Here is a 22,902-nt window from a genome sequence, read left to right as displayed (position 1 = left end):
AAGTGATGCAACTATTAGTTTAATTTTAAGTTGTCTGAATATTTTATTAATCTATTAGTGTATCTTCAGGTCATAGGAAAACAGGATTGTGAATTTTGTAATATAAGAACTTTTACATTCTGGGTAATGCTTATAAAAGAAAGCATTGCAGTCCAGGACATCAAACTACTTGTCTGTCTTAATTTTGATACAAAGGCCCTGTATCTTTGTAGAGTATTAACAGAAGACTGGTCAGCTATTACGACATCTTTCAATTGTTCAACATTAGTCGAGCCTGGAATTTTCTGTTTTTTTCCAAATTGGCTCTACATCTGTAACAGCATGCATGTTGCTTGTAGGGGATTACATGCATGGAATGCAAATTGGATGATTAGTACTGTTACATGACAGTCTGATATATGCGTTTATAGTGACATGAAAAAACATGCTTTACATTCCAGGTTCTTGGGAAGAAGGAAGGGATGTGCTTTCAAAAACTGCATGCACATTTCTGAAATACTAGAGGTTTTTATATGCTGCTTCTAACTTCAGGACTAGAATTACTGTGCTAACTGTATTATCTTCTGGAGGAATATGAAGACAAGAAGATGTAGCATGTAGATAGCTCTGGAAGGTTGTTAACAGCTCACCCTGGAGTTTGTATTTCAACTGACTGTAAATGGTTATGTGATGAGAGCATTTTCTGAAAACAAATAGGTGTTTCAAATCAGTGTTTCTGTAGGTGTTATATTTTGCTCCTACTAGTGGCAATGCAGTAACAGGCAATCCTGCTCAGAAAATGTAGTTCAGACTAATTCATTTTGTATTGGTATTATTGAGAGTCTGTAAATAGAGCTGATACAACCTTTTGTTCATCTGTTCCTGAGGTGTGAATTGAAGTGTTATTTAAGCACCATCAGTTACTGGAGTAGAAGGATTCAGAACTGAAGTGGAAGGGAATCTCAATGTTATGTTAAAAGGAAATGCAAAACGGGTAGAAAACCCACCGTTTTAAAAAAAAAAATGTTTATTTCTATTTTGCTCATATTTTTATCCGTTTATGTTAACTAAGTATATAAGAAGCCTTTTGTAAAATACAGTATGTCATGATCGTAAGGTATAGAGTTGTCTTGGTAGTTGGATACATATTGTACCTTGGAATACAAATTCATATCTTACTGTATAAAATTTTAGTTGGGCAACGCATAAATATTAAATAATGTCCTTCATAAACAAACTGTTCCAAGTAAGCTAGGAAGGATCCAGCAGAGAACTACCAGAATGATAGGAGGCTAAAGCACATGACTTACAATGAGATGCTGAGGAAGATTGACAAGTTTAATCTGAAGAGAAGGCTAAAGGGTAATCATAGGGCTGCCTAAATAGAACTTGTAGGCAAGGTTAGTTACAAAGAGGGTGGAGTCATTAGAGACAGTGGAGTATCTGTTTTGTGAATTTTATGGCTTGGTTATACAAACCCATTGTTGATCTAAGATATGTTGGTGATAGTTCTGCTTTTTTATATATTAAAAAAAAAAAAACCAAGAAAATATATCCCATCTGAAAAGACAGTGTGGTTTACTAATTAATTTCTCAGCTCTGTGAATGAAAGTAGGTTGGGGAAAGATGCAAAATTAACTGTATTAAATATTTAAAATGCATCCTTTGTGTAATAATTCTGCTATATCAGTGATATAAACATTTGCTTATCTGGTGCTTGTGGAAAAAATAAAATTCATATAGAGATAACTGCCTCAGTCATTTTCTTTATTTTTTTCTACTTGCTGTAATAACTTTTAACTACTATTACCTAAGTGACTTTTTGCATGTTTTGTCAAACTTAAGGCGTAACTTATGGTGTAGTAGCTTCAGTAGAGTTAAATTTGTTAGCATCAGCTGATTCAAGATCATAGTTGCTGAGTTTCATTTAGGATATACTCAGTTCCTTAACTGCTTTCCGCTTCTGAACAATATTACCATATCTAATTCTTTAAAACTGGGTCCGAAAACAAGACCACATGGGGGAAAAAATATAGTTAAAGAATCCCTATGGATTTCTTGGTTTTGGTGAATGGAAACAAAGAAATAAGATTTTTGTTTTATTTCAACAGAATTATTTTAACTTCCTAGGTGATGCATGATTTAAGTCTGTTCGTTTGATAAAGTAAATTGTCACACATAATTTTTCTTAATTTTTTAATATATTATTTATCTTATTTTTCTTGATATTTGCCTGGGTGGATGGAATAAATAAAATTACATGGAGGGCAAAAACGTCATTTTTCCTTGAAAAAGGAAATTGTTCTAAAGGGAGGTACAAAATCATAGTTTATATGAGCACAACTGATCTAGAGAAATATTATTGCAAATTGAATGAAAATGCTCTGAAATTCCAAGTTCAGTTAACCATTGTATTAATATGGAGGATGAAGGTCTATTTTACCTATACAGGAGAACAAAAGTATCTTAATGACACATGCAGAAATTCTTTCAATATATTGAAGTTTTCTTAAAAGTTACTTGATATAAAAATCTTTTTATGTACCTCAGTTGTTAATTCTATTTGAAACATGAAATTACATGGGTTTATGAAGATAAAATAAATGTAAACTGGTGGACTAAGACTATTTTGTACTTTTTTACAAGAAGAGTGGCTGCTGGCTCTTACATTAGTATAATTTCTGTTTCTAGCTAGAAAAAACTCATTACGGCACTTTGCTATAATAATACAAGATGCCTGGTCTAAAATGTGTAGTTGGAATATTACTACATTATGTTATAGTATAATCTCAGTGGTCTTTGCATACATGTGTTTGTGCAGCATACATAGAAACTTGTATTTGTTTTTCCTGAGGACACACAAAATTTAAGTCTATTGTGGGATGTTTGTAGGTACAGTTAAACCAGTTTCCTTGAAAACATGCTAAATGCTACTACAGTCTTTTTTAGGAACACTGTAATATGATAATAAAATATTACCTTGACAATTTTTTCTGTACTTTGTTTTTAAGGGTCAAGATGGATAGCGCAGATGAACCTCAGAAAAAAGTCTTCAAAGCACGAAAAACAATGAGAGTAAGCGATCGACAACAACTTGAAGCTGTCTATAAGGTTAAGGAGGAGCTGTTGAAGACAACTGAAGTTAAACTGGTAAATGGAAAGCACGAGAATGGAGATTCTGATTTAAATTCCCCTTTAAGCAATACAGACTGTATGGAGGACAAGAAGGAAGTTAATGGCCTAGTGGACTTGTGTGTTAATTCTGAAGAAGGAAAAACAGCTTATGATGAAAACAGTGAAGCCAAAAGCCCTGAAAGTAGGGCAGGGAACATAGTTAATGACATGGAACTCAAACCTCCAACACTGTCTGCAGAGAAGTCTGCACTGTCTCCTGAGCAAGATAAAGATACTGATACTGCTTTAGCTTGTGAGGCTGAAACTGGAGTGCTTGCTAGCAATAAAGATAACTTCCATGAAGAAAATACAAAAGATCATTTGGACCAAAGAGAGAGTGACAGCCCATCAGAAGGTGGAAGTAAATCAATCTGTGTTACTAGTGACCCTTCTGAAGAGAAGGGAGAAACATATGATGTAACTGTTAATTCCAATTCATCTGGTGAGGAGAAGAGGACAGAAGTAACTGTTGAAGATGCTGTTGGAGAAGAAGCCATCTCTAGCAGTATCGAAGCTGACCAGGAACCAAAGGACAAACAGGACGGCACTGCTGATCTGTCAGAAACCACTGTTCAGAAGACAGTAGATGAGCCAAGTGAAGGTATCTTGGACAATGCTGACTCTATGGAAACAGATGAAATTATTCCAATTTTGGAAAAACTAGCCCCTGCTGAAGACGAACTGAGCTGTTTTTCTAAAAGTTCTCTGCTTCCAGTGGATGACACAGTCCCAGATTTAGAAGAGAAAATGGACAACAGTTTGGGTTCACCATCCAAGCAGGAAAGCAATGAAAGTCTGCCAAAAGAGGCTTTCTTGGTACTGTCTGATGAAGAGGAACCCTGTGATGAGAAGGAGGAATGTGCTGAAGCGATACTACCAAACAAGTCAAGTCTTCCAGGTAAGAATTTTCTAAATGGGTAGTTTTGATTCAAGTCTGGGACTTTGTTCATTTCTTGGAATGACAGACCTGTGACTTTTTTTTAAATCAAAAAGGCAGTCTTACCCACCAATTCTGTGTTACATAGTCTTGCAGTTTTTAAGGATGGAATTTGAGGCCCAGAAAGAAATGAAAGTAACACCAAAAAAAAGTCATCTTCAAGATCTGGTTTGTTTTGGGGTGGTTCTTCTTTCATACTCTGCAGACTGGGGTGGGGTGGCGGATGGAAGAAGAGGAAAGAAGAATAATTGCCAGACATGGAACAGAAAGATTTGTGGGAAGAAAAGTGTCTTCATTTACTGTTCTTGAGGGGAAGAAAGAATTTCAGCTTTCTTTAACATGTAAATAAATAGTAAGAATGAAAACATGCTGATAATCCAGGTGTGCCACAAGTCCCATTTGTTTCAAATTTCTCTTTGCCAAAAGACAGTATTGGAAAGGTTTAATGAATAACACAAGTCATGTATAGTTTTCATGTCATATAGCTTTTATTCATTTAACTCATAGTAGTTTTTCTCCAACTTTCATCTGGTCACTATGCAAACTGGTTAATGTTTGAAAGCCTTAAATGTAGGAAGCTGGTAAGCTGGTACTTCAGTCTCTTCACGTAATTATCAGAAGAAATTTTTTTTTTGGTATTAAACTGAATGGATGTCTTCTACATTATCGTCATACAGTTTTGTAAGCATTTTTTTTTTACATAGAGCACTCATTGTCATACTTATATATATTATGTATATATACAACTACATGTATTTCTGAAAAATAAACCAGGTGAATAATTTACAGGTAAGTTGACGCTGCTCTTCTATCTGTAATTAAGAAAGCTGATGTTTCAATGATCTTGGGGTTTGTTTCTCCCCACCCCACCCACCCCCCTAGTTTTTTATGATAATGATGACCATGCTACCCCAAATGTGTTTACACATGCTTGACTGGGTGGGAATTTCATAGGTTAAACAAGATCTAGGTGTCTTTCAGTCTCTGGGATGTTAGTAACTATAGTTTCTCAACTCTTGTTTAACTAATCATGAAACTATTTCACTAATTTGTGATGGCATTCTGAGTCTTCAGTCTCTAAACAGCTAGAGAAAGAGAGAGATAAGAATGTGTCTGCTAAGCCATGTTCTGACTCTTCTGTCTTTTCTGGTATTTACTTTTAAATTTATGCCAGTTAACCAGGAAAAGGGTAGGTTCCATAGTTCCTTCTAAGGATCTTATTTAGGTGTCAGGTGTTGCACTGAGATTGCAAAAGTAATACCATTGTTGTGCAATTAAAGTTTTCCAGAATTTATCTGGATTTGGAGGGTGGCAGGGAGAAAGAACATTGTATGTACACGTGTCAAAACTGGAGTGTATTATTAATTCCTTTTATAAAATGTACATTACAAACAAATTGATGATCCTTGTTCTTAGGGCAGTTTTAAGGGTTCTTTAATTGGACGTGAATGAAATTAGGATATCAAGGTTGCTTTTTTCATCTTGCCCAATGAGGAAAACACAGTGTGGGTACAGAGGAATTTTTATTCCGGTACAAAAAGACCAAAATGAATATTAAACATTGGACTATAGTTGCAGAAGTCTAAAATTGTGTCTGGTGATATTATTTTTTTTCTGATTTTCAGTTCTGGTGATGGGAAAAATTCCTTTAACTTATTGTTTTATTTATTGGCTATAACAGTTTGACTTTTACAGTTGCATGGCTGTAACTGAGACTGTTCAAGAAAACTGGCCACTATGAAATATATTCTGTCCTTATCCAGTAGTTACCTGTTAATTTCTGCATTCTAAGTTTCATAAAGCTTGCCCATTAAGTTGCGGAGAATGGAATTGTAAGTTTTTCTGAATAGTACATTCTGTGTGAAATAATTAAAGCAAATCTTTTGGGACCCATTTTGTACTAAATTTAACATGGTATGAATACAAAAATTTTGCAGTCCTTTCACCAATTTTAATCTTTCAATAACAGATAATAGCAAAGTGGTTGCAGGGGCAGGAAACAATTATATGAGAAAACAGGTAGAGTTGTCTTAGAAGATAAAGGTTAACTTTTAACTTTTAGAAAGAGTTTGAGAGAATTAAATCTGTGGAGGCTGCATGGAGATCATTTGAAGGTGCTGTATTGGAGGGAGGCACAGGTGCAAGCTGTTTGATTAAAAGTACAGTTTTCAAAAAGCCCAGATAAAAACTGGCACGGTTACCAATGATGTAAAGAATGACACTAGAAGACTTTCTTCAAATGATCAGATCAATAGAATCTTTTTCTCAAATAGAATTACTAAATATAACATCTATGTTGGCACTTAAGATTTTTGTAATGAAAGGTCATGCATTAGAAAATCTTGGAGCTCTTTGGGTAAGTAAACAAGCACATGCAAGGAAGACCTGATTGATGTATTTGAATTTTTTGGATATCCAAACACAAGTGATTTCTTATGAAGAACTTTTGGAAACTGGACTGTCTTCAGGTAAGTTGGAAAGTCCTTGTGAAGGAAATGATCATTTGAAGAATGGAAATCTACATTGATCTGTTCCAGAGGCTACCTGTCCAACAGAAGTAATAATTTACCTAAAGTGAAGGGTGACTAGCAAGGTGACAGTTTGTTGATGGTACTATGGTACTGATGGTACTATGAAGAACTGTAGAAGAATCTTAAAATGCTGAATGACTGGGGTATAAAAATGGCAGATGAAGCTCATTGTGGTTAACTACAAAGTGGTACAGATGAGTATGAAAGTGTTCATAACTTGATAGGAAGACAGAACTGACTTACTATTCAAGAACAGTTTTCCATTATAATAGGTATTTTTGTGAAAACATTCGTACAGTAGCAGTTGAAGAAACCAAATAAAAAATGCTGGAAGTAAATTAAGAAATTGAGGAAAACTTCACTTATGGGACAGCAAGCTCTTAAGTGTTTTGTATAATTCTGTTTCTTTCCCCCTGCTTATATTAAAGAAGACGTCACAGAACTGGAAAAGGTACATGAAAGAGTAACAGGGAAGATGATGGAATTGCAGTGTAATTTTAATTCAACCCTCTGATGGTCTTTATTCCAACCTCCTACTCAAAGCAGGTCCAGTTATATCGGGTGGCTCAGGAACCTTGGCAGTTTACTTCTGTGCATCTCCAAGGATGGATATACCAAAGCTGCTTCTTGGGTAGCCTCATATTTAACTAAACACAATAGTGGAAAACTTCCTTCTGAATTGGAATCTTCTGTGTTCCAACTTGTGTCCGTTGCCTCCTGTCCGGTTGCTGTGCACTGTAAAGGGTCTCTGCCCTCCCATTATGTAATGGAAGGCAGTGATCCAATCTCCGGTTAAGTCTTCACTTGCTAAGGCTGAGCAAAGCCAGTTCTGTCATCTGCTCCTCATATAGCATGTACTTTATCCCCTTGACCTTTCTGGTGACCCTTTTACTGGACTTGTGGTGTTGCCAGTGCCTTTCTAGGACTGGGGATGCAAAAACTGGACATAGTGCTCCATATGTGCATTTTTCAAGTGCTGAACAAAGGAGAACCATTTCTCTTATCCTGCTGGACGCATTTCTTGTTAATACGGCCTGAAATACTATTGAACTTACTTCGTATTGCCAGCTAATGTTCAAATTGTCTTCCACCAGGAATCGAGGCCCTGTTCTACAAAGCTACATTCTAGTCAGTCAATCACCAGCCTGTCCTGTTGCATAGGGTTATTCTATCCCAGATGTAGGAGCTTCACATTGGCACTTGCCGCACATTGCGTTAGACCATTTTTCCAGCCTGCCAGTGTGCTTCTGTATAGCAGCTATGCACTGCAGAATATTTACTGCCACCCCTCAGTTTGTATCTACAAACTTGTCAAGTGTGATCTCCTGCCCACTGGTTCAGGTCATTAGTAAATACGGTAAACTGTGTGAGCCCAGTATGGATCCCTGAAGACTGCCTCGAGTGCCAAGTCACCAGGTAGAATATATACTATTAATGTCAGTTATTTAAGACCATTGTAAAAAGCTATTAGGTCTGTCAGGCATGATCTGCTGTTACTAAATCCAAGCTAACTACTGGTCACCTTCCTCTCCTTTGTGTGCTTGGCAGTGTCTTCCTGTGAGTCTTTGGAGTTTTTTTCATAACCTCCCCAAGATGCCAGGTGAGACCATCCAGACTGTAGTTTCCCTGACTTATCCTCCTTGGCTGTCTTGAAGATGACTCTGACATTTCCCTTTTTCAAGTCATTGGGAGCTTCCCTTGGTTGCCATGAAGATGGTAGAGAGAGGCCTCACAATGCCAGCAACCTGCCTCCCTCCCTCAACGTGCTTGGGTACATCTCATCTGTTCCTGTGGAATTCTTTATACCCACCTGGTTCAAGTGTGCCCTAGCTTTATCTGCTTGACTCTGGATAGCACTTCTGCAGACTGCCAGGGCCTCCCTCTGCTCTCAGGCACTTAGGAGGGAAGCTTGCCAGTGAAAAATGGAGACTTCAGAAAAATCGAATACTTCAGTATTTTCAGTGTCCTCAGTCATTAGGTTGCCTGCCCCAATGAGCAGTGGCCCCACAATTTTCCTTAGCCTTCCTTTTGCTGCCATTGTAGTTACAGAAGTCCTTCTTGCCCTCGATATCCCTCACTAGCCCCAATCCCTGTTGAGCTTTGACTTTTCTTACTCCATTCCTGCACAACTGGACAATATCCCTATATTCCTCTTACTTCCTTCTCCTGTGTAATTTTTCTTTACATAAGATCTCTCTCAGGCGGTCCCTGTTCACCCATACTGGCTCTACATTCTGCACATGGAAATGAACTGTTCTCATGCTTCAAGGAATCTGTCCTTGAAGAACAGCCGGGTCTCCTGGGTCTGTTTGCTTTCCAGGGCAGCTCCCTTTGGGATACTAGCAAGTAGGTCCTGAACAAGGTGAAATCTGCTGTGCTGAGGGCAAGGACTATAATTATATTTGTCCTGCTGACCTATTGCAGATTAATTCCACAGTCTCATGGTTGCTGCAGGTGAACCAACTCTTGACCTTCATGTCCCAGACCACTCCTTCCTTGTTTGTGGATAACACACCCAACAGAGCATCCCCCCTAGTTGACTCGTCAATTGCCTGTTTCAAGAACTTTTTTTGGCATACTCCAGAAACCACTTGGATTCTGCCCAGTCATATAGTCCTTCCAGTTAAAGTACCCTGAGTCAATCCTAAAGCTTGTGATTTTTTAAGATGGCTGTATTGACTTTCTCTCCTTAATCCTAAGTAGTCTGTAGTACCTTACACAACAGCCTGTGTTGCTTTGCCACCTTTCCTTGCCCACAAGCGCTCAACTGGCTCATCACCTGTCCCATGGCAAAGCTCTGGGTACACCTCTCCATAAAGCACAACCACTTTTCACCTTTTCCACCCTGTCTTTCCTCAAGAGACTGTGTTCATCTGGTGCAACACTGAAGTAATTTTGGCTGTCCCACCATGTGTCTCTAATCCAAATGAAGATAGAATTTTGCAGTTGTATGGACTAGTAATTCTTCTTATTTCTTTTGCTGCATTCATTTGTTTACATATATTTGAGATGGAGCCCTGTGTCACAGTGCTTTCACAGAGGACAAGCAAGTACCTTCCCTGTCATGCTGTTCCCCATGTGTTTCCTCAGTATATCCCATACCTCAATTTCAGGTTATGACAACCATTCCCTACCATACCTAGTTTCAGGTCTTCCTCATTAGGTTAGCAAGTCTGCTTGCAGAACTCTTGTTCAGCTTTGTCAGATGGATTCAGTCCCTACTCAGTAATTCTTGATCATCAGAGATTACCACAGTGGAAGGTATGAAAACCTTGCCTGCAACATCTGTCATTCAGCCAGGTGTTCATGTTCTGGGTGTATGCACTGTTACTAGAAGTCTTTTGTGTGTGTCCCGGTTCATTGGGAGGATTGGTGATTTGGGCCCTTATGCCCTTCACCTGTTTCTGCAGAGATCCATTGTCACTCATGGTATGCTTAGAATTGCTTCTGGGTAGTATTGTTGATGCCCATGTGGATAAGCACAAGGGGTAATAGGCTGAGGACCAGATGAGCCTTTGCAGTCTCTTTGCAACACTGGAGATGCAGGCTCTCAGCAAGAAGCTAATGTCTTGAGGCATCAGGCCAGGTTACTAGGTGGGTACCTCCTGTGGGAGGGAGTCCCTGGTGACAATCACCGGTCTCTCTTTCATGCAGGTGGTTGGTTCAGACTCAGCTGGCTTTGATGTCTCCATTAATAGAAGATTTTCCTCTTAATGTGTTCTATCAGTGCTATACCTGTTCAATAACTGCAGATTTGCAGGTAGAGGAGGAGTCTTTGCTCTGTTGCTGGAAGTCACAGGCTGCTTACCTCCTCCATTTGTAGCCATTTTGGATATAGACTCTAGTTGTCCCTGTTTCCTTTCACTGTGGGATTTGGGGTTTTGTCTGTGCAGAATCATAGTTTATCTCCTCTTTGTCCATTCTACGGTCAGCTCATCGCCTCCTACAGCTTCTTCACTTTCTGACTCTGATCAGAGAGAGAACTTTTAGACAAGGAGGGACTGTATTTTATAGTAGGATCTTTCAGTGTGAAAAAAGGGAGGAGAGAGATGACAAAGATCTGTAGACAGTAAGTGGTATGGAGAATGGGTATTTGCTGTCTTCCTTTACAAGAGCATCATGTATCAGATGGAAGAAAGGAAAAAAACTGTGAGGCAGGATCAAGGCATGGAAGAAGAGAGAGTTTTCCATGTGGAGAACTAGAGCTCCTTATTAGCAGCATTGTGACTGCTAAAAGTTTACCTGTATTCATCTCTGGAAGAGCGATTTTTTTGAGGGCTATCAATTACAGAAGCCCTGAGGCTTTGAAGGTCATTCACCAGCAATTTTTCAGAAAGCTGAGGAAATTCTCTGGGACTGCGTAACTATGTTCTTTTCACCTTATATTCTTTCCTACTTGATCATCTACTGTTGACATGAAAGAATCGGAGATAGTATCTTGGATTAGATGAGCTGTTGGTTTTACCTAGTGCAGCTGTTGCTATGTTCACTCTCTGTGCACTCAAGTTTGACCAGATGAGTATGTCTGCCAAAGCAAATGTGAAGTCTTTCTTTCTCAGAGTTGCTAGCACCTGGACTGCATTCTAGACACCTTGATTCGAGACTTCTCTACAGCAATGGCATTTCATGTCCTCCAGGGATAGTTTGAAAGAGAACTTGTTACTGATCTTTGTTATGGGAGTCTGAAGTCAAGCAGTACATCCAAGTACAACCTGTTAAGAATAAAGATTGCAGTTAATATTTAAGAGAGTACAACTTGTCTTCTAGAAAGTAGTGTTTGAAGAGAACTTCAGAGCATGTGAATGGCAGATAAACAATTAAACATGAACTTTTGTTTCTGTGTTGTGATAGAATTAGCCGTCAAAATTCTTGAATTAACAAACAGGAAAATAAACTATACCTAAATGGCACTGATTAAACTACTTGTCTGCAATAATATTTCTACTTCTGATTTTTCCTTGAATAAAGGGATAATGAAAGGCTTTCAGACACTTGCTGCAAAAAAATATTACATCATTTGGGAAGCAAACTTTATACTGGAAAGCTTAAAAGAATATAAGTTTTGTTTACCCAATAGAAGATTAAAGAGGTCTAAAATATCTGCAAATAGGTGCTAAATAATGGTGGAAAGAGGTTTATTTAATGTAGCACACAGACACAACTGCAGCATTTTTGATCCACTGGATTTTGCAAATGAGAAATGAGGAACGCTTCTGCCCAACAGGCTTCGGAGAACCAATTGATGGATGTTGGATTTATCAGTTGCAATCTTGAAAATCTTTAGGGATTTTTTTTTTCCAACTAAAATGTGGTAATAAATAATTTGTCCTGGTTTTGGCTGGAACAGAGTTAATTTTTTTTTTTAGTAGCTAGTACAGTGCTGTGTTTTGGATTCAGTGTGAGAACAATGTTGATAGGACACTGAAGTTTTTAGTTGTTACTGGGTAATGTTTATACTAAATCAAGGATTTTTTAGTTTCTTGGGCCCTGCCAGTGAGAGGGCTGGAGGGGCACGGGAAACTGGGAGGGGACACAGCCAGGACAGATGACCTGAACTAGCCAAAGGGATATTCCATACCATATGACATCATGCTGAGTATATAAACTTGGGGAAGAAGGAAGTGGGCACATTTGGCTTTATGGTGTTTGTCTTCCCAAGTAACCTGTTACATGTGTTGGAGCCCTGCTTTCCTGGGGATGGCTGAACACCTGCCTGCCAATGGACAGCAGTGAATTAATTCCTTGTTTTGATTTGCTTGCATATGCAGCTTTTGCTTTACCTATTAAATTGTTCTTATCTCAACCCTTGAGTTTTACACTGCTTTCCAATTCTCCTCCCCATCCCTCTGGGTGAGAGGGAGTGAGCAGGTGGCTCCGTGGTGCTTGGTTGCCAGCTGGGGTTAAACCACGACATAACTGAAGAAGAGAATACTGTGCTTTGTGCTCAAATCACTTGATAACGTTATATATGTGTATATATATATATTTTATGATAGGCAGGAAGGAGTTGTGACCAAATAGAGTGGTTCAGGTTGGGAGGGACCTCAAGAGGTCTGTAGTCTAGCCTCCTGCTCAAAACAGGGTCAGCTGTGAAATTAGACAAGATAGCTCAGAACTTTATCCAGATAGGTCTTGAAAACTTTCATTGATGAAGACTGGACAACTGCTCTGGACAACCTGTTCCAATGACACTCTTCAATGTTGGAATTGGTTTTCTTTCTGTCAGTTGGAATGTTTCTGCTTACATGTGCTGTCTCTTATCCTTTGCTATGCACCTTTACGATCAGTCTGGCTCAGTCTTCTCAGAAGCCACCTTACAGGTATTGGAAAGCTGTTTTTAAGTCCCCATTAAGCTTTATCTTCTGCATGCTGAACAAGCCCAGCTCCCTCAGCCTCTCTTACAGGTCATGTTCACCAGCCCAGTAGCAGTCTTTTGCTCCTTATTGAGAGATGGCATAATGGGTGCCAAGTAAAGGACAATAACCACTTCTTAAGATATACTGGCTCTGTTCCTGTAAATGTAGCTCAGGATGCTGTGGTTCTCCTTTGCTGCCAGGGCACGCTGTTGGCTCATGTTTTCCTTGGTGTCTATGCAAGTCCTCGAAGTAGAGCTTCTCCCCAGCCATGTGGACCCTAGCCTGTGTCATTGCAAGGGCTCTGGCTTCGCAGGTGTAGAAATTTTTTATCTGTCCTTGTTGAGTATCACATAAAGCATTTGTCTTCCCATTCCTCCAGCTTTTCAAGGTCCTCATGATTCCTTCGAAAATATGTGAATCTATGGTTTCTTCCTGAACAAAAATAGGCAGATCCCGTTATGTTTGATGGGGAAAAAAATATCTGTGTTTCTGTTTTATAATAACTTTTCGGTTAAGTTTGATCAAAACTTCACTGCTCACAAAGGCTGTGGTTTTGTACTTTCTTGTGATTACTGTCTGTGCACATCAGTTCTAGCCAATGTATGAGGAGAATGTTGCAGTGACAGGATTGTGGAATTGTGAAGGTATGACTGTGTGGTCCAAAGTAACTTGCAGATACTGTTCAGATGTTCTTAGGCTTACTCACTATTTTTATTTCCATTTATATGTATATTTTGGCAGAACTAACATCCAAATGCATATCCAGTCAGTCACTAAGCAGATCTAAATGTTTGCAGCTGTAGAAATTATTAAAAGCTATTGTCGACTGTTCAGTGACAGGAAAACACCTAGTTAAAGAAAAAATAAACATCAACAAACACCTGTGCATTCAGATCCACAGCTATCAACATGACTTAAGACAACTCTGATAAATATGGTGATAACTTAATATTTTTTCCCAAGTAATTGCATTCATTGCTTCTGCCTGTCTAGTAGCAGGATAACAAGATCGCACCTAATCAGTGAAAAATAAACTGATAACCAATTGTAAAATTATCTCTGTATTATGGTTCAAACCTTCTTAACTAGAGAGGTTTAGCTGGCCATCGTTTTTAGTTAAACAAGCTAAATTTGTTCACAGAGTGCTGGAAGTTTGTAAGGGAGGAACTTCCTTGTCCATGAAATTGCTTTGTTCTCTGCATAGAACTCAAAAAGCTCAGCTTTGAAGCTTGTAACGTGGTATTTTAAAGATCTTCTAGGTATGTGTATCTTTCCACAGAATATTAGTATCCTTCAGTTGAATATTTTAAATTTGTAAATTGTGGAAAAAGTACTCTTAAATTTAACAACTCTCCTTTAGATTCCTAAGTAAATGAGTCCTTTTAATTGATAACAGTTAAATACATGAAGCTCATCTATAAGTCTTAAAAATCAGGTGGTATAGGCAGTATGCCCTTTTATTACCCTAAAAGTAAATCAGATTGGGTATGAAGAATTTTATTAATATTATTTATTGCATATGAATATTATTTCTTGCATAAATTAACAAAATTTAAAATCTTGTAATTTGGGGGTTTGGTTTTCTGACTCATTTTTTCTGATTAGGTGACTTAAATTATTCAAATGTGCTTCATCATAGAAGTAAAATTTAGTGTTAAGAGAGCATCAAACATATTTTCATGGCTAGAACTTTCTCTAACAATGCTAGTAAACTGCTGTAATAGCCAAATGAAAATAGGAAATTGGAGAAGTGTACAGATCAAGACGTGCATGACTTCTGACTTATTCTGTTGTGTTTTGAAGAGATTTTAATGTAATAAAATAAGTTTTATCTAGCGAGCACAGGAGGTGACAAATACAGCCTGTATGAAACACGTAATGGAAGCTCATGGAATGTATAATAAAAGTTTTCAGGAAGTGTTGCATTTTTTCATTTTAACCTGTGTGCATTTGAGGGTGTTATTTCAGACTTTTCTTTATTTAAGAATTTCCTTAACTGTATGTTTTTAAATGACTAATCTGAAATTGTGATACTTTAAATGAAAAGTCATATCTGTTAAGAAAATAAGAATCCAGGCCTTTTCTGTCATAAAGGTTATGGGTGAATTTGCCAGTTGTAAATACACAAAAATATTAGTATTTTGTTACTGACATTTTTATGCTTTTTCTCTAGGTGAAAAAACTAAATTTATTGAGAACTAAGTACATAAATACATAAATAAAAAATTATTTCATTTCAGAGGTAACTTTAAGGTATTCTGTTGATTTTAAAGCTAAACAAATCCACAAGTGAATCTTACTGTGTTGTATGGTAGTTCAAACTTTTGCTCTGAAGCTATCTTCTCATTTTTTCATCTCTGCATTCAATCTGTCATACTTACTTCTCCCACCTTCCCCAACATGGTTTTTCGTAAGTATTCTAAAAGTTTGCTAGTCAAAGTAGGATGCTTATGAGACTTTTGTAGGTCCAAGTAACACGTGGACTTTTTTTCTTCTATTTGTAGAAGAGGTGGAGGAGGAGAGAAGAAAGGATTGCGAGGAGTATAAAGAAGGAGAAGAGGCCCATGGAGAAGGGGAGAAACACACAGAGAGAAGTACGTAATGTTAAAACTAATATGCTTCACTGGTGCCATATGTTAAAAACACAGAATAATTGAGGTTGGAAGGGACCTTTGGAGATTATCTAGTCCAAATCCTCTGCTCTAAACCAGGTCAACTAGAGCAGTTTGCTCAGAACAGTGCCCAGACAAGTTTTAAGTATCTCCACAGAAGGAAATTCCACAGCCTTCCAGTGTTCCACTTCCAGTGTTTGACCACGTTCGCAGTTAAAAGTTTTGATATGTTTGAATGGAATTTCCTGTATTTCAATTTATGTCCAATTCTTTCGTCTTTTCACTGGTACTCACTAAGAGTCTTGTTCTGTCTTTTTTTACTCTTCATCCTTCAGGTAATATACTCACATTATAAAATCTCCCCTAGCAGCCTTCTCCAACTGAACAGTGCCAGCTGTCATTTCCTCATATGAAGATTTTAGTGTTGGTACCAGTATAATCTGCTGGTGTATGTTACTAGTGACAAGCTCCAAATGGACTTTGTGCCGCTAATCACAGCTCTTAGAGCCCAGCAGTTGAGCTAGTCCATTTATCCAGCCCATACATGAGTTCATCTCTGAGGATGTTTTGGTGTCAAAAGCATTACTAAAGGTAAAGCATCCACTGCTCTCCCCTCATCCACCAAGCCAGTCATCTCATCATAAAAGGCTGTCAGGCTGATGAAGCGTGATTTCCCCTTTATAAATCCATTCTGACTCTTCCCCAGTGCCTTCCTCTTAATATGTTTAAAGACAATTTCTGGAATTACTTGCTTCATCATGTTCCCAGGGATTGAGTTGAGGCTGACCATCGCGTAATTCCTCAGGTCTTTCTTGCCCTTCTTGAAGATTAGAAGAAAGCAGATGTCACTCCAGTCCTCAGGATCCTTCTGCTATTGCCACAACCTTTCAGGGATTGAGAGTGGCCTTGCAGCCACCTCAGCCAGCTCCCTTGGCACTTGTGAGTGCATCACTCTGGCTTGGATGGACTTGTGTATGTCCAATTTGTTTAAATGTTAACTCTGCTTCTTCACTGAGAGCAAGTCTGCCTTTGTTCCAGACTGTCTCACAAGTCTCAGGGAGCTGGCATTGCTGAAGGCAAGTCTTCTCATTAAAGTCTGATGCAAAAAAGCATTGAGTGCCTGGGCTTTTTCTGTGTCCTTTTGTCACTTGCTCCCCTGCTTCATTCAGCAGGGGGGATGTATTTTCCCTAGTTTTCCTTTTGCTGATGGTATACTAGTAGAAGCCCTTCATGTCCCTCACCAGATTCAGCTTAAGGTGAGCTTTGGCTTTTCTAACCCTGCTCCCACCCATGTAGTGCCTTTATTTTTCTTGTAGGTCACCTGTCCCTAGCAGATGGGGGCCTCCACCCCCTACAGGCAGGGAGCCACTTGCTACTGATAAACGGTGCTACTGGATGGCTCATGCATGGCCAGTTCAGATATTTCACTGGGCACAGCTCTCAGCCCCATATCTGCTGTGAGGACACTGAACTAAATCTGTCATTGTCCTGTACATCTGCAGGCAGAGCGGGAGCTGCTGTCCTGGTGCTTCCAGCCCTTGTCATCACGGGAGTCTCCACTTCCCATCTGGATAAGCTCAGGCTCTGACTGTACCTCCTTTGGTACAGCTGGGGCTTGCAGTTCTTGAGGCCTCAGGATCTTGGGGTATATCCAGTCAGTCTGTCTGTCATCATTTCTGATGCTGTGCCATCCCCTGACCTCCTTCCATAGCTCTTCTAACTTGGCAACACAGCTCTTTCACTAGGTTGCATCTTCTGTAGCCAAGAAGCTCATCTGTCAGCCAGAATGGGCAGCCCTAGATAATCCCTGCAGCACAAGACTTGCAAAACCATATCTTCCCCCAAAATAGCTCAGTGTGGGTGGAGTCTCTGACATTACCAGTAGAGTTGTTCTGTTCCACTGGCTGCTGGGAGACCACGCCATGTGCCATGTCACCACTATTACTGAATGCAGGGACCATTCCCCTTCTGTGCACCCTACTGTGCAAAGGCCTATGTTTGTTAGTTGCTCTTTGAGAGCTGCACTCTAGCCCCAGCAGTAATACAGGCCTCTCATCGTACCTACTGAAAGGGTGTTTGAGCATCCATAAGGAACCAGCTGGAACTGAAGCACAGAGCACCCTTTGATTAAGAACAGCTGATGCAGCTCATCAGAAGCTGCTGGAGTTTTGTAGAAGTCACAGCCTTGTTTAGGTGTCCTTTCCACTAGTAGTAAGCAGCCTGAAGCTCTTCAAAGAAAATCTAGCTGCAGTAAAATTAGATGTTAGCATCTGCTTAAGAACAAATTAACTTGAACATTAAACATGTTCTGTAAAATATGTAAATAGCTCTTGCATGTAACAAACTATTTGTATTATTCAGTGGTTAGGCATTTTCTAAACAGACTGATTGGAAGTAGGAAAGAATTGTATGGAAGATCCTAATAAATTTGTCTTCAGTAGTCTGGGACTAGTGTTCTAACTACTCAGATTTTTCCTTTTATTCCTGCAAGTTTTTCTGATGGATGGAAGAAAGCTGGAGATGTAGCTTTTTTTCCTACCCACCCCCCTTCATTTTCACACTGTCTACTTGAATTCTGGGTAAAAAAATGAAAAACTCATACCTTAAACATTTATACTTTTTTCTTAATAAATATGATTTGTAAATATTTAGCATTCTGCAAATGTTTATGAAGAGCCCTATGGCCCTGTAAAACTTAACTAACATTTAACCATGTATGCTTTCACAGACTTTTAAAAATAACGTAGGTTGTCATGCAGATTTTAAAATACTACCTTTAACATTTAGTACATTAGTGCATTTTAGTGCAACTCTTAAAAACAACAAAGTCTGAAAACATCAGAAAACCAGATCAGACTGAAGCCATCAGAAATCTAACCATCAAAGTAATCAGATTATAAGAAATTAGTGAAGTTAGAAATAAGTCTTGCAGTGTATGTAATACAAGTAAAGAAAAAATGGCAATGGAAGATAACTATTTGTTATGCTGTTTCAGTCTCCAGTGAATCTTCATTGATGTACTACTAATTCTGTCTTTCTGTATCATCCTCAAGTTTGGGGCTGGGGGCTGTGGTCTTTGTTTTGGTGGTGGTCAGGTTCCACAGTATGCTGTGTAGCTCCCTTCCTGATAATGTACCTCTCCTTCTTGTTTCGTATGTGGACCTCTAGAGGACACACTGCCAGGAGCTAGAGGAGGTCTCTTTTGTGCTTCATCGTTGTGTTGAAAATGACTTTTATAATATAGTTCTGTTTTGAGCTGGTTCTTTTGTTAGATTTCTACTTTCTTTCTTATCCAAGAAGTGAAAAAAAAAGGTTTGAATGTTTTTTCAGTCAGGGATTGGATGTATAGGTTAAAACTTTATGGCAGATAGAGAAAGTTCGTTGCTGACACAGCCAAAATGAGATGTAGTCTTACTTGGCTGTAATCCTGAAAAGAGGATTTCTTTTTCAGAGGAGGGTTTTGTTTTTCTTCTCAGAAGCCATATTTCATTATAGGATGGTGCTGGTAGGTGCAGGAAGAACAGGAGGCAAGTTCTGGGGAAGGGAATGGTGGTACTGGAGCTATTCTGCATTTGGGGTGATGATTTGCTGAATCATAAAGCAAACTAACTAATGAAGCAGCAAGGACCTGTTGTTCTGCTTTGATGTCATCAAACATCATGTTTTCCCAAAGGCTTTCTTACTTGTTTCATATGGAAAAACTTAAACTGGGGACAAAAGAAACTTCATAATAATCACAGCATTCCTCAGATACCTGTCTTTTTTCAAGAGTTCCTCACAAGCAGTTGTATCCAATCGTTCCAGGTGAAGTGTCAAGGAGAAAGCGTTCCAAATCTGAGGATATGGACAGTGTTCATTCTAAACGTCGTCGGTACATGGGAGAAGATTACGAAGCAGAGCTCCAAGTAAAAATTACAGCCAGAAAGGATGTTGACCAAAAATTACAAAAGGTAGAATGGATGTGCAGAGCAAAGTTGGCAAGCACACACCTGTCATTTGTCTTACTATGTATGAATTTAGCTATCCTTCCCCCACACTCTCCCTGCCCCTCGCACCCCCACCAAACACTTTCTCTTTTTTGTGGTTGAAAATTGAACATAAATCAAATAACAAATGTGACTTAATTCATATAAAGTCCTGTATAGCCCTACTTTCAAGAATACACCAAATATTACATTTGAAATATGTTACGTTTGAAATGCGTTAAATATTTAAACTCTTCAGTCTTATGTGACTATAGATTGAGAATCTTAGCAAAGGAGGTGTTTCAGCATGGTAGACATTTATATGTGGCACTTTATGTCCCTAGGCAGAAAATCTGTCTCCAAACAAGTACAATTGACATACATTTTGCAGATTTTTTTATAGAGCTGTTATAATTGCCTGATTGCACTATTGGCATGTAAAGAAACTTACGGTCTTGAAAAAAAAATTGTTCCATTCTTCCATTAGGTAGTTAGCTAGTGTGTGTTGTAATTTCATTTATGTAGGATGCAGAAAAATGAACCATATTTGTTTTTTGTTTATTTTTGTTGCCTAAGGAAAAATTTTCACTGCAATCAGTAGAGGGTGGGAGAAGAAATTTAAATAAGTTATCAAGTAAATTTTGTGGCAGTCGGTCTCTTTCCATTTTTAGCTTCTGCAACAAAAGCAGTACTGCATTTCTGCCACAGGAAAATGTATCTCAGAAATAAAATTTTGATGAATGTCTTTAGTTTCTGTTCTTTGAATACCAGTGTCCCTCTCGAGAACAGAAAAGTAAGAGGAAAAAATAATTTGTATGAGCACAGCACTTCATGAAAATCTCTTCTGTTGTTAAGGTTCTTACATGTAATAAAGTTTTGTACACTTACCATACTGCAATGAAATTAAATTCTTGAATTAATGGCAAAGAGGGACTATTTATATTTGCCAAAATCAGATGTAGAAACTTTCCTTAACTGCAACCACATGCTTATTGGTGACTATAGATTCATTTGATTGACAGGGCACAACCATTGTCATTGTTCTGTTTGTAGCAGGATACTTGTTGAAGAGTTGAGAATGTTTTCATAGATGATCTCTCAAATTCTGGGATTGCATTGGTTTTTTTCTTTTTTTGTTTTATAATGATTTTGCAGGTTATCCAGAGACTGTTAGAAGAAAAACTTACTGCTTTACAGTGTGCTGTATTTGACAAGACTCTGGCAGACTTGAAAACCCGAATAGAGAAAGTAGAATGTAACAAGAGGCATAAAACTGTGCTTACTGAACTACAAGTGAGTGTTTGTGTGTTGAACTGCATGCTGGAGTCAATTTAAAAAAATAAGCTCCTTAACATCTAGTAGTAAGTCTCTTGTAGTTGTCGGTAGGGAAGCTGTTTTAACTCCACAAAGGAAAGGGAGGGAGAGCAGCAAATACTAATGTTGCTTTTGAGTCGTAAAATTCTCTTCCCTACTCAGAAAGAAGCAAACAACCAATGAATCATCAAAAAACTTGAAAGCAAATCTTCCTTCTGGCAAACTGAATTTTTAGCTGTTAGGGAACTGCCTTTCCACTCTTCCATTCCATTTAGACATTCTCCAAATTTAGAAATTCTTCAAAGATACTTCTTCAAAAATGTATTTTTATATTAGATTTTAGGTACTAGAAAATATTTTAGATGCTAGAAAATATCTACTGCCTCTATGAAGCTAGAAATGTGCTTAAAAACAAAAAAGTGCAGAAAGGAGAGGACAATAGCACTGGATTTTATAGAATGTTCAAACAAGGAAACATCACGTGATACTTATACTTACCTCCAGAAACTGATTTTGTTCTAGCAAGGAAATAAATAGCTAGTGTTGAACACAGTACACTTTCTTGCTTTCTTTGTAGCAATGAACGTATGTAGTGGTGACATGTGGAACATCACAAAAATAATTTTTGAGGTGGCAAGGACAATTAAGAGCTTATGTCATAACTAATTCAAACAAGGCCATTTTACTTACAACATAAAGTGGAGTTTGCCAGACCAGTTTGTACTGCATAGCTCTTTCCCCTTGCTACCCCAGACATTTTATGTTACTTTTGTTAACAGCTTAAGACTTTCAGTATACTTGTTTGTCAGTGTCTTTAGCCGTCTAACATCTAGTGTCAGATTAACATCATAGAAGGCTGTGATTGTGTTGATGTTAATATAGTGGCAGTCTAAGCTTACATGGTTTTATTTGCAAGGTGCTCCAAAACAGCTCTAGGTTGTAAAAGGTAACAGAAATTAAAATGTAATTAAAGGCAGACTATAATTGTAGCCTGTCATGTTGCTTTGTAAAAATGTGAAAGAGGTGATATTTCTAAATGGACCAGCTCCTTTTAGATAAAAAGTTCTGAAATCATGGTATATGAAACTTGCCAATTTTTTTTTTTTAATTCCATTCTGCTAGTGCTCACCTAGTGTTTTTAGGAATTCTTAAAAAGAATTTAACTTCTTTCCATGGAGGAGAAAAAAAAAAAAACACCTGCTTAGAACAAGTGGCACAGCTACTGCCTCCAGAGTAAGTAAGCCATCAGAACTGCAACCTAGACAAGGTACATTAGGATCTTGTAATGCTGAGGTAATTACTGAAAGAACGGTCACCAAATAGTGTATCGAGGGAAGCACAAGAGGTAAAAGACAAGAGGTAGAAACGGTGCTTAAGAAGATAATGAACCTGACAGCTAAACATCAAATACCTGACAGTAAGATGTGTGTGGTATGTAGTGTATCTCTGAGAGGCAAAAATAGGATAAATGGGGGAAGACAAAATAACATAAAAAGCAAAAAGGGTTGCATTTTTCAATATGGTTGATACAAAAGGCATTAAAACAGGTGCTCACAGTTGCCTTAATTCTTGCAGAATATTGCGTGAACTTCTGAAAGATGGATTGTTTGTGCAGTTGTGAATAGGAAGGAAAATAATTAAAGTTGTCTGTAAGATACCTTGTTTGTGATACATGTGTATTTTTCTGTTGCTCTGAAGTAATATAGTTGTACTGTATTTCAGAGAAGAGTTACTTCCCCTGATATGAAAATAGCCTTTGACTTGATTTCTTAATTATGTATCTCTCACTTTGTATAATCTTTTTGATGGTTCTTGGGGAGGATATTTATGAGTTTTTCATCTTCTTCCCATTTAGGCTAAAATTGCTAGATTGACGAAGCGGTTTGGAGCAGCCAGGGAGGACTTGAAGAAAAGACAGGAAGTAAGAACTAGATTTGTTATGTTTGTTTTTCTGAGTTAGCCTAAACCTTGTGTGAAAAACGAAGAAATTTTACATGCAGAAATAAATGACCTGGTTGTTCAGTGGCATTCACA

General features: G+C 38.2%; 1 protein-coding gene across 10 annotated transcripts in view; it reads left to right on the top strand.

Moving 5' to 3' along the window:
- The window catches only part of ATF7IP (activating transcription factor 7 interacting protein), a 114,172-nt gene that overhangs the window by 55,221 nt on the left and 36,049 nt on the right, over positions 1-22,902 (top strand). For all 10 annotated transcript variants that reach the window (XM_080393100.1, XM_080393104.1, XM_080393105.1 and 7 more), the window contains 5 exons: positions 2,991-4,051; positions 15,482-15,571; positions 19,394-19,539; positions 20,710-20,847; positions 22,724-22,789. In XM_080393100.1, the coding sequence (XP_080249226.1) occupies positions 2,998-4,051; positions 15,482-15,571; positions 19,394-19,539; positions 20,710-20,847; positions 22,724-22,789 (1,494 nt within the window). In that variant the 5' untranslated portion in view covers positions 2,991-2,997. Of the gene's footprint in view, positions 1-2,990; positions 4,052-15,481; positions 15,572-19,393; positions 19,540-20,709; positions 20,848-22,723; positions 22,790-22,902 lie in introns of those variants that run through there.

The sequence above is a fragment of the Falco punctatus genome (genome assembly GCF_963210335.1).
Source record: "Falco punctatus genome assembly, chromosome: 6".
NCBI classification, from domain to species: domain Eukaryota; kingdom Metazoa; phylum Chordata; class Aves; order Falconiformes; family Falconidae; genus Falco; species Falco punctatus.
Note: the sequence above shows the minus strand (reverse complement) of the source record. Positions and strands in the feature narration are given on the sequence as shown.